At 38.7% G+C, this 12771-nt stretch overlaps 1 protein-coding gene across 3 annotated transcripts in view; it reads right to left on the minus strand.

Moving 5' to 3' along the window:
* Nucleotides 1-472: 472 nt before the first annotated feature.
* The window catches only part of LOC143020653 (late secretory pathway protein AVL9 homolog), a 123869-nt gene continuing 111570 nt past the window's right edge, over nucleotides 473-12771 (minus strand). For 2 of the 3 annotated variants that reach the window (XM_076177181.1, XM_076177190.1), the window contains exons 15-17: nucleotides 10986-11074; nucleotides 3411-3560; nucleotides 474-2157 (exon numbers count right to left, since the gene is read on the minus strand). In XM_076177181.1, the coding sequence (XP_076033296.1) occupies nucleotides 2045-2157; nucleotides 3411-3560; nucleotides 10986-11074 (352 nt within the window). In that variant the 3' untranslated portion in view covers nucleotides 474-2044. Of the gene's footprint in view, nucleotides 2158-3410; nucleotides 3561-10985; nucleotides 11075-12771 lie in introns of all 3 variants that reach the window. The other variant, XM_076177172.1, reaches the window with a different exon arrangement.

Below are 12771 nucleotides of genomic sequence, written 5' to 3' on the forward strand. Positions count from 1 at the left end.
ATTTAGGAAGTGGCCTTGCTGTGGATGTGCTGTCTTGCAACACTGCTTCTGACCCAGGGCAGTGGACAGGATGCAGGGATGACCTGTCATCCAGGAGGTGCCAAGATAAGAGGGAGGGAGGAGGGTGGTGGGGAGTGGAATATATAGAAAATGGAATGGGTGGGAGTGGTTTCTATGCCTTTTTCTTTTTGGCTACCCCAAGTGTACGTGGAAAAAGCCTTTGGTATATGTATATGTATATATTATATATATACATGTACATATTACATATATACACACACATATATATATATATATATAATATATAATATATATACTGTATACATATAAATATGCTAATATATATACATATATATATACATATATATATATACATATATATATATATAGATATATATATATATATATATATATGCATGAGAAATCCCATGAACTCGTGACAAAACAGCTTGGTCATCATTTAATTATTTTCCTTGGTATTTCTGCATATATATATATATATATATATATATATATATATATATATATATATATATATAAATACATACACACACACTAATTATACAGTCAATCCTCAATAACCCAATGTTAAGTCAGATTTCAAATAAAGTGACCTCCCTGTTCCATCCAAACAAGCCTTTCATATATCAAAGTCTAGTTACACATATGTGGCAACCAGTGAACCAACAGAACAAGCCTGATATATTGACTTCTACCACACAATACATACCATATTTTTTTTTTGTAAGACGACCTTCATATAAAATAAAGTCAAAGTTTCAGTTAATTACATGGTTTTAGGTGTCATCTTATATTTCTGAAAAAAAAAAAAAAAATAATAATAATAATAATGAGAATAAAAATCTATACCACATTTCTCAAATAGCTTGCAAACAAGCTTAAGCCATTAATGTTTGATGACTACTTCATAGATTTTATTTCAACTAACACCAAGGAAATATTAAATTTCAGTTAAAGGAAGTATAAACTCCTAGCATTCAATACTAATTCATATACAACTTTGAATAATTCAATACTCCATACAAATTATTCTCATAAGTCCAAAAATCTTTTTAAAAATGAAAAAAGAAAAATTAATAAATAAATAATAATCTGGTGTTAGCCAAAACAAAATACAGTGTAACTTGTAGTCACCACACATTAATGATTGATGAACTGCATCAAAATGATTAATTAATATACTAACAGCTGAAAATGCAAGACACTGGCTCCCAATACCAAAAATATCTCTATTCTGAAATATCTACCAAAGGTTCCATTGGATATAAAATGCTAATCAAATACACAAAAAATAAAATTGGTTATTTTCCTTTCCTGGTTGCTGCTTTACCACAGAATTTCAAAAACTTTGATTTTATGATATTATGTCAAAACACTGACCAAGTTGTAAGTACAGTACCTGTACAAAGTAAAGTTCTTGTCCATGTCTTTTTATATAATATCACATGGGTACTATTACCACTATGTAACTACAAAAGCAATATTACATTGAAAAATTTGTCATCTCTCTATATTATTTTCCAGTTATCAAAATAAATAATAAATAATGATAATAACAATAATGTATAAACTAAATTTTTTCCACCTTGTAAGGTTGTAAGGGAAGGGGACGGGGGTGACAGAGTCAAAGTATACTTTGACACTTCACAGGAAAAAATTATAGAGGTTGTACCCAATTCCCTAACTGTGCCCCTTTAGTTGCCTATCACAACACACATGGGACATGATAGTGGGATTCTTATCCCTACAGTACAGGAGTAAATAAGAGTAATAATGATAATAATAGTAATAATACATACATATACTAATGGCTTTTCCCCCTTTACAAGGGAGGTAGCCAAAAACAAAGGCATAAAATCCACTCCCACTCATTCCATCCCCACATACTCCACTCCCATCTATCCCCCAAAGAGGACATTCCAAAATAGCAAAGTAATAATAATAATAATAATAATAATAATATTCATAATATATTGACAATTTTAACACAATAGAGAAAAGGCCTTGATATGTCTTCAATACTTTACTCTTCTCTACTCTTCCCATGAACTGGAGTTTCTGTATTTTCTTGTGATTTCATGTTCTTCATGTTGTTATCTTTACAATGCAGCATTTCATTTGCTTCTACCGCCAACTCTGAAAGAGCATCATGAATCAAGTAGACATTCTTTTTTCATGTTATGCCTAAATTACAAAATGAAAAATATATGTGAAAAAGGAAAATACATACATACATACACCAATGGCTTTTTCCCCTTACAAGGGAGGTAGCCAAATTCAAAAGCATAAATCCACTCCCACCCATTTCATCCCCACATACTCCCCTCCCATTCACCACCCCCACTGGCTCATCCTGGGTGAGAGGTTATCCTGTACCTTGCCCAATGCCCCAGATAAGAAGCAATGCAGCAAGATAAAGTACATCCACAGCATGGCCACTTCATTTAATTGGCAACCTCCCCCTCCACAAAAAAACAAGGAGGAGGAAGAAATCTTTTTGGGCTGGATTAGAACATCATTCACACACACTCCCCAACCCCTCCCCCTATCCCCCACCCACCCCATTCCATGCATCACAGCACCACACACATAACCACCCTCCACCATCACCTGTCCCCTCCCCATCCTCCTCAACAGACATCCCCCTACCTCCCAATGCCCCCCCCTATCCATCCATCCATCCATCTCATCCCTGGTTGCCCCCTCACACTCACTTTATCCACCTCCCTCCACACTTCCCCCACCAATCCCCCTCCACTCATTCATTCCATACACCCAAACCCCAACACTCCACATTAACCCCATCTCTCAACTCCCCCTCCATCCCCAGCCCTCTCCCCACCCCCTCACTTCTCACTCCATCCAGCCCAGCAACACCCACCATATCCCCCGGGCACCTGATCTCAACCACATCCAAAAAGGAAAATAAGACTGGGAAACATATTTCATATAATTTGAATTCTAGAGATGCTCTAGGAGAACAAAAGGATGGTAGTCAAAAGTTATCAGCATTTTTTCTGAGTTGAGAGGAATCTCTATTCCCAAGAGAAAGCAATATATCGGCTTATGCACTTAATACTCTATATGAAACCCTTTTATAAGGGTGATTACTATCTATATACCAAGGGCTTTTGCTTTTTCACCCTTGAAAGAGAGGTTGCCAAGTTAAAAGGTACATACCCACTCCCACCCATTTTACTCCCATCCACCACCCTTTCCTCCCTCTCATTTTAGCTCCTCATGGATGATGGGACATCCGTGTATCCAGTCTACTGCCTTGGGTCAGAAGCAAAGTAGCAAGCACACCCCTAGAAGGGTATTACAGCCTTTGTAAATACATATTTACTTTCTTGTAACAAGGTTCTTTTAAATATAACCCTTGGTCCTACCTGGGTCAGTGTTCTTCTTGTAATTTTCTTGTGATTCTGTGTCCTGCAGAGCATCATTTCCTGATTCTACTGCTAACTCACCAGCTCCAGGGGTTGTGAAGGTGGACCATAAATTAGTGAGGGCTCCTTTTGCTGAAGTGATTGCGCCACCTTTCAAAAAACAAAGGAATATGCAGATTAAGTAAATGGAAGAGAAATGGAAGAGAAATGGACAATTTGGAATGAAATCTATAATGAAGGTGTGGATAAGTATGTATCTAGACAAAAACAAGAAAGGGTATATATAAAATTCTGGTATAATACAATGTGCAGTCAGGCAAAATATAGAAGAGATAAAGCCTGGAAAAGGTGGAAAATGGAGGGAAGAAAAAAAAAACAAAAAAAAAAAAAAAAAAAAAAAAATTGAGAAATGGAAAATATACACCAAACTAAGAACGGAATATGTAAAATTACATAGAGAAGAAAAGACAAATTATGAAAAGGGCATAATAGATAAATGCAAAGATCAACCCAAACTATTTTATAGATATATAAATTGGTATATGTATGTATGTATAAATGGCAAGCTAAAAAATAAACAGGAAATACACAAATTATGTCAAAGTAATAGAGAATACACAGAGGATATAGAAATGGCAGATATTATGAACAAACATTTCAAATCCGTATTCACCAAAGAGGAAAAAAATCTACAAAACTGTGATCAAAGAATTGAAGTAAAATTTCCTCCATAGAAGAAATTAAACATTACTCAGAATGGTCTCAAACCGTCCGGAAATAGATTCAATTTGGAAGTGGGTAGAAACAACTTTGCCAACCGTGTAGTTAATGAATGGAATAAACTTCCTGCAGAGGCAGTGCAATTGAGTTCAGTTTGAAGCTTTAGGAATCATTTAGATAAACACCTAAACAAGATGCTGTACTGATTATAATTTATTTTATATTACTTGTTTTTGTTTCGTTATTATTTGTCCGTTTGATTCTCATTTATTATATATAAATTTATTATTATTAACTATTTACCTGTTTGTTTATTATTTAACTATACGTATGCATTTATGTATTTTATTTGTTATTTACATTGTTATAGTTTTTATCTATTGATTTATTATTATGATTTCTTTTTGCACCTGACTTAGATATGGACCAAAAGGTCTCCTGTCAGCATGCTCCGCCTTTGTAGTCCTTTATGAAATAAGGAATCAAATACTAAAGGTTGACGTTAACAAATCACATGCCCCAGACGGAGTTGCAAACTGGATACTGAAGGAATGTATACACAAACTAACAGGAAAAATATACAAAATAATTGAATGCTCACTCAAAGAAGGAAAACTACCAGGAGACTGGAAAAATGTCAATATAGTGCCGATATATATAGGGGGAAATAAGGAAGACCCAACAAATTATAGACCGGTGTCCCTAATGAGTACAATGGTTAAAATTTGTGAGAGAATTATCAAAGATAGATGGACAAAATATCTGAAGGAGAATAATATACTGAACCCGAGGCAATTTGGATTCAGATAAGGAAGATCATCTACCACTAATTTAATTTGTTTCTATTCAAGATTGATAGATATATTGCAAGAAAGGGATGGCTGGGCAGACTGCATTCCTGGACCTACAAAAGACATTTGATAAAGTACCACACAGAAAATTACTATATAAACTGGAAACAATAGGAGGCATACATGGAAAACTATTGAATTGGATGGAGGACTTCCTACACGAAAGAAAAATGACAGTGGTGCTCAGAGACAAATATTCAAAATGGGAAGAAATGAGTAGTGGTGTCCCACAAGGGTCAGTACTAGCTCCAATAATGTTTGCTATATATGTAAATGACATGGACGAAGGCATCGAAAGTTACATGAACTGCTTTGCGGATGATACAAAATTATTAAAGAGAATAAACTCCGAAACAGACTGTGACTCATTGCAGAGGGATCTGAACAAAGTCTCAGAGTGGAACAAAAGATGAGAGGTAGAATTCAACATCAAGAAGTGCAGTATAATTGAATTTGGAAAAAGCCAGAAGAGAATGACAGGACAGTATAAAACTGATGGAAAAGAAGTAAAGAAAGTAAATTCTGAAAGAGACCTAGGAGTAATCATCACCACAGAGATGTCACCAGATAAACATATAAATAAAAAAGTTGGAGAAACATTCAATTTGTTGAGATCAATAAAAGTGGCCTTCAAATACCTGGATAAGGAAATGATCAAGAAAATATTACAAACACTGATAAGGCAAGTTGAGAGTGGAGGACAGATGGAGAAAGAGGAAAAGGACAAAAGGTAGGGAGATGCTTAGGGTGAACTCTTTATATGAGAAGGAAAAGGAGAAGTACAAGAAGAAGCTGAGAGAAGAGTGGGAGGGAGTGAAGGATAGAGTAGAGCTAGGAGTGGAGGAGGAATGGGGATGGTTTAAGGAGGGAGTCACAAAGTGTGCAAAGATGGTGTGTGGGACAAGAAGGATGGGAGGAAATAGAAGGAAGGGTAGTGAGTGGTGGGATGAGGAAACAAAGAAGGTTGTAGAAGAGAAGAAGTGAACTTTCACAGATTGGTTACAAAATAGGACAAGGGAGTCATATGAGAGTTACAAAGAAAAGAAAAGAGAAGTAAAGCACAAGGTAAAGGAGGCAAAGAGGAGAGCAGATGTGAAATGGGGTAAGAGTATGACAGAAAATTTTGAAAGTAATAAAAAGATGTTTTGGAAAGAAATTAAGAGAGGAAGAGGAGGCAAATCAAGTAGATAAGAAAAGGTAAAAGGTGCAGATGGAGAGATAATAATGGAAGACAAGGCAGTGAGAGGAAGATGGGCAGAGTATTTTAGGGAATTGCTAAATGTGATGAATGTAAATGTGAGAAATGAGGAAGTGAGGAGGAGAACAGGGGTGGAAAAGGAGCTGGGAGATAGGGTTGATAAAAGAATATTAGGATGGTTTGGACACATGGAAAGAATGAGTGAAGAAAGATTAGTAAAAGAAGTGTGGAAGGCAGAGGTGGAAGGAGTGAATATGAGGGGGCATCCTAGAATGAGATGGATGGATGGGGTAAAAGGGGCTTTACAAAAGAGAGGAATGTCTGAAGAGGAAGGACAGGAGAGGACAGAAGATAGGGGTGAATGGAGAAGGGTTGTGTATAGATGAGGCTGTGATGCATGAGGGGGAGTGGGTGGGGGATGGGGGGTGAGGAAGTATGTATGAGAAAAATGTTTACGCATCCCGAAGGGATTTCTCCCCATCTTCTCCTTTCCTGCATGAGGGGACAGAGAGGGGGGGTCGCCGAATTTATGAAGCCGCCTTGCTGTGGATGTGCTGTGTCTTGCGACACTGCTTCTGACCCTGGGCAGTGGACAGGATGCAGGGATGACCCATCATCCAGGAGGTGCCAAGATAGGAGGGAGGGAGGAGGGTGGAGGGGAGTGGAATATATGGGAAATGAAATGGGTGGGAATGATTTCTATGCCTTTTTCTTTTTGGCTACCCCCATGTAAGGGGGAAAAAGCCTTTGGTATATGTATGTATGTATGTATACATGCTAAATGTGAAGGAGGATAGGGAGGGAAAGATAGTTTGAGTGGGAAGTGCTAAGAAAATGACCGTGATGAGTGAGGAAAATGGAGGAGAAATAGGGAAGGATGAAATGAAGGCAGTTAAGATGATGACAGCAGGTAAGTACCTGGTCTGGATGGATGCCATGCAGAATGTCTGAAAAAAGGAGGTACGGTGATGGTGGACTGGTTGGTGAGGTTATTTAACCCCTTCCATACGGTGCCGCGCGCACGTAGGCGTCATGGGGAGCGAGTGTATTCGCGAGGCTGCCATATTGGCGTCTTGATTATATTTATTGTAGTCGCCCCTCCATAATGACATTCTTTCTAATTCTTTTGTAATCGCATTTTCTATGGTTATCAAAATTCACGGGTGAAGAGAGAACGATCGATATAAGCGGTGACTATATTTTATGATGCGAGTATTATTACGACACGTCGTACGGCTGGCATTGGCTGCTGCCACCGAGATCTAAGTCCATGACGCCTACGTGTGCGGCACCGTATGGAAGGGGTTAATGTTTGTTGGAGAGAGGGTAGAGTGATGGAGGACTGGAGGAGTGCCTGTATAGTTCCACTCTACAAAGGAAAAGGGGACAAGTGTGAGTGTAGTAGTTTCAGAGGGATTAGCTTGTTAAGTGAAGTTGGGAAGGCTTATGGGAGGATCTTGATTGAGAGGATTAGGAGACGAACAGAGGGAGTAACTGGTGAGGAACAGTGTGGATTTAGGATGGGTAGAGGTTGCATAGATCAGATTTTTGTGGTAAGACAGATATGTGAGAAAGCTATAGGAAAAGGTAAGGATATTTTGTGGGTTTTTATGAATCTGGAAGAGCCTTATGACAGGGTAGACAGGATGGCACTATGGGAGGTTTTGCAGATATACAGGATAGGAGGAAAGCTTTTAGGAGCTGTCAGGAATTTTTATGAGAGTAGTAGAGCATGTGTCAGGATTAGAAATGGAGAGAGTGAGTGGTTTGAGGTAAATGTGGGACTTCGTCAGGGATGCGTTATGTCGCCCTGGCTGTTCAACTTATACATGGATGGGGTGGTGTGTGAGGTAAATGCAAGGGTGGTGGGTCAGGGATTGGAGATGGTTAAAGAAAATGGAGAAAAGTGGGAGGTGAGCCAGCTGTTGTTTGCGGATAACACTGCACTTGTAGCAGGATCAGTGGATGGATTGAGGAAGTTAGTGACAGAGTGTGGTAGAGTGTGTGTGAAAGAAGAAAGTTGAAGATAAATGTGGGTAAAAGTAAGGTGATGAGATGTACAAGGGGTGAAAATGGCAGCAGACTGGAAGTGAGCATTGAGGAAGAGCAACTGGAGGAAATGGATAGTTTTAGATATTTGGATGCGAATGTGGCAGGAAAGGGAGCGGAGGTGGAGGTAGAATGTAGATTGAGAGAAACAAGTAAATGCCATGGTGGATTAAAAAGTGTAATGAGAAATAGACATTTGGGAATGGATGGTACAAGGAGATTGTATGAAGGAGTGATTGTGCCAACAGCACTGTATGGGGCAGAAACATGGAACATAAGAGAGGAAGAGAGAAAGTGTTTGAATGTGTTTGAGATGAGGTGTCTGAGAAGTATGATGGGGGTTACTAGGCTGGATAGAGTGAGAAATGAGGAGGTAATGAGAACAGGGATTTTAAGGGAGTTGGGAGATAGGGTGGATGAGAGAGTATTAGGATGGTTTGGACACAGAAGACGGGGTGAATGGAGAATGGTTGTATATGGATGATGCTGTGATGCATGAGGTGGAATGGATGGGGCGATAGGGAGTGAGGTAGTATGTATGAGAAAAATTTGACTCAGCCCGACACATCCCATCTTTGACACACCCCATCTTCTCCTTTTCTGCATGAGGGGACGGAGAGGGGGGTCGCCAATTTAATGAAGTGGCCTTGTTGTGGATGTGCTATGTCTTGAGTCACTGCTTCTGACCCAGGGCAGTGGACAAGATGCAGGGATGACCTGTCATCCAGTAGGTGCCAAGATAAGAGGGAGGGTAGAGGGTGGAGGGGAGTGGAGTGTATTAGGAATGGAATGGGTGGGAGTGGTTTTTATGCCTTTGTTTTTTGGCTACCTCCCTTGTAAGGGGGGAAAAGCCTCTGGTATATGTATGTATGTGTGTTTGATGAGGCCACAACTGGAATATTACACAATGATATGGTCACCAATTACAAAAAAGAATATAAGAAAATTAGAAAGAATACAAAGAGCAATGACAAAGTTGGTCCCCACACTTGCAAACCTGACACATGAGCAAAGACTGGTCGAACTGGAATTGCCAGCCCTAGAACAAAGAAGAGAATGAGGGGACCTACTAACCATCTACAGAATTATGAAAGGAAAAGAATGCCTTGATAGAGAGGACTTATTAAAGTGGGACAGAGGAAAAACAAGAGGACATGCAATGAAACTCAAAAAAGATAACTACAGAAGAGACCTGAAAAAGAACAGCTTCCCACACAAGAGTGATAGATATATGGAACAAATTGGATGAAGATATAGTGTGTGCAAACACAATACAAGAATTTAAGAACAAACTTGATCTTGTGAGATCACAAGAGCACAGCTCCCCTTCCCGTATAATACAACTAGGTAAATACATAAAAATATATACTTTATGGAAAGAATAAAATGAAAATGAATAAATACATAAGAAATAACATCCATTTATTTGAAATGAAAATGTAAATAAAATTGCAGACACATCAGTGATTACATGATCCTACCATCCAGGGTACTTTCCTTCAGGTAATTCTGAAGAGACCTCTGGCCATGCCTCTGTCTGACCACCCACTAGGACATGCAACTTAATCTATTTGGTTCATACATGTTTTGCATTTAGTTTACTGAAGAATCTCTGTGTGGAGACCAAAGTATATAGTCTGCCTTATTCTCCAAATGTGGATTATGATAGTATTCATGCTAACTCTGACTTTGGACAACAAAAATAAAATCTAATAATCATATACACATAGTTCATAAGAACTACCCTATAAGATGCCTCCACAGCATGGTTCACAACAGTTAGTGAATTGAACACAAACAATTTACAAACATTTCAGAATGGACCACTGCAAATAATAACACATCACATGAAAATTACAGGAATACAGTATACACCAGCAGCATACTACTCCAACCTCCAGATAAAAGTCCCTGATAGAAAAAGCCTCCCACATCACACAAGAACCACACTAGCACACTTGCACTCAGGATACCATCTGGCAGTAAACCAGTACCACAACAGAATAGGCCTGGCCAAAGATTCAAACTGATGCAACCACAACACAGAAGACACAGAACACCTCATAATACACTAACACTCCCCAGACAACAACACAATATCTCTCCTCTAAGTGACTTATGGTCCCATTTAAAGGTTGTTGCCAGTTTCCTGGAGACCACAGATCTTCAGCAAGAGATCAGGGGCAGTAGATTGATTGAAAAATCATGAATTCCTTCAGGTTGGTTTCTTCACAGTCTCCTCAAACCCAAGAAAATTGTCTCCCCAAAATTGGTTATGAGTTGCCTGTATGTCTCATTCCTTGGCTCTAGTGCCCCAATTTCCAATTGGAATTCAAATGGTACCTAGTCACTTTGTCCTACAGAGGAAATCTATTTTAGGGAGCCAATAATGTCTGGTTCCTTGGTAAACAGAAAGTGTAATCTTGGAGTGCTGTCTCTTCTAACTTGAGTCACATCTTTTACCAATTGGGTCATTGTGTTTTTCATTGCAATATTCAACAGTGTATTTCCCTGGGAAGCTTAACAAACCACTTGCTTCCCATTCCTCCCAATGAACCTCTTTGCAATCAAAATCTTCACAAGGACTATATTGTCACTTAGTTATTCCATCTGGCTCAAAGTAGGGACAATTCAAATCAATAAACCAAGGGTCCTTTCCTTTAGTACATTAAATGGAGGGGCAAATGTACTGCTCCATGTAAAAAATATATTAAATTTAAGGCTTTTATCTAAAAAATCAATGAATAATACACTTACCAACAGCTTCTCTTGTTTTGACAACAGCAGTTCCAGTAGTTGCAAGTGTTTGGTTGATTTTTCTCCCCTTATCTAATCCTTGAATGGTGCTGTTTAAGGAGACAAATCAATGTTGAAAGTCCATATGAAATCAATGAAATGGTATTTTCCTATAAATCTTATGCTTTTTTAGAATAACCTTCACATAGTCATCTCGCCTTTCTAGTTAATATTGATGGGTATATCTATACTGAAGAAATGGTAGTTTGGCTACTGCATGTCTTGGCATTCATGTCCATTAAATGGTATATACAATGATTTAATGGACTAATGATAGGTTGGGAATTGTCACTAATTGTCAGCTGTCTTTGCATTTTAAGGAGAAAATACAGACAACATTGATAAAAAGAGAGGGCCCAGTTTGAAAATTGATTGTCAGCCCCTCAGATGTGCACCTCCAAATGAAAATGAGGAAGTTGATGGAGCTTGTAGATGGAGGGCAGAAACATAAATTGGGAGTTCTAGTGAGTCCTGACCTTAAATCCAGGAAAGAGTGCATTAGTGCCAGGAATAGAGCTAACAGAGCATTAGGTTTCATTGCTAGGACCATTACGAATAAAAGTCCAGAGGTAATTATCAAACTCTATCTGACATTAGTCAGATCCATCCTTCAATATGCGATACAGTTTTGATCTCCATCCTATAGAATGGATATCAATTCAGTAGAATCAGTTCAGAGGAGAATGGCCAAAATTATATGTAGGCTCAGAAATTTACCTTATGAGGATAGGCTTAGGCACCTTAATTTACATTCTCTAAAAAGACACAGTGTGGGGTGATCTAATAGAGATGTTCAAGTGAATCAAGGGTTTTAATATGGATATAGACAATGTCATCATATTAAGACAACAGGGCAGGACTTGCATTAATGAATTTAAATTGGACAAATTTAGATTTACATACATACATATACCAACAGATTTTCCCCGTTACAAGAGAGGTAGCTAAACTCAAAGGCATAAATTCACTACCACCCATTTCATCCCCACATACTACACTCCCATTCACCAGCCCTCCCTTCCTCTTTTCTTGGCTCCTCCTGGATGAGTGGTCATTCCTGGATTTCGCCCACTGCCCTGGGTCAGAAGCAATGTAGCAAGACAAAGAACATCTACAGGAAGGCCATTTCATTTTATCAGCGACCTCCCTTTTCCATCCCCTCATGCAGAAAAAGTGAATACAGGGAGAAATTCCTTTGGGTTGCATCAAAATATTATTCACACATACTCCCTCACCCCCTCCCCCATCCACTCCCTCCCATGCATCATAGCATCATCCATACACAACCATTCTGTACTCATTCCTATCTTCTGTCTTCTCCCTTTCTCAACAGGCATTCCCCTCTTTCCTAATGCCCCTTTTATCCCATCCATCCATCTCATCCTTGGTCATCCCCTCATGTTCACTCTATCCACCTCTGCCTTTTACACTTTTTACTAATCTTGCTTCACTCATTCTTTCCATGTGTCCAAACCATCCCAACACTCTTTCATCAAACCTATCTCCTGACTCCCTTTTCACCCCCCCTCTCTTCCTCACTTCCTTGTTTTCTCATTCTATCCAGCCTAGTAACCCCTACCATACTTCTCTGGCATTTCACCTTAAACACATTTAAAATCTTCTCTTATGTTCCATGTTTCTACCCCATACAGTGCTGTTGGCACAATCACTCCTTCATACAACCTCCTCTTAGCATACATTCCTAAATGTCTATTTCTCATTACACTTTTTAATACCCCAAGGCATT

Source organism: Oratosquilla oratoria, chromosome 3, assembly GCF_046742065.1.
Source record: "Oratosquilla oratoria isolate Oo_2021 chromosome 3, ASM4674206v1, whole genome shotgun sequence".
Lineage (NCBI taxonomy): Eukaryota > Metazoa > Arthropoda > Malacostraca > Stomatopoda > Squillidae > Oratosquilla > Oratosquilla oratoria.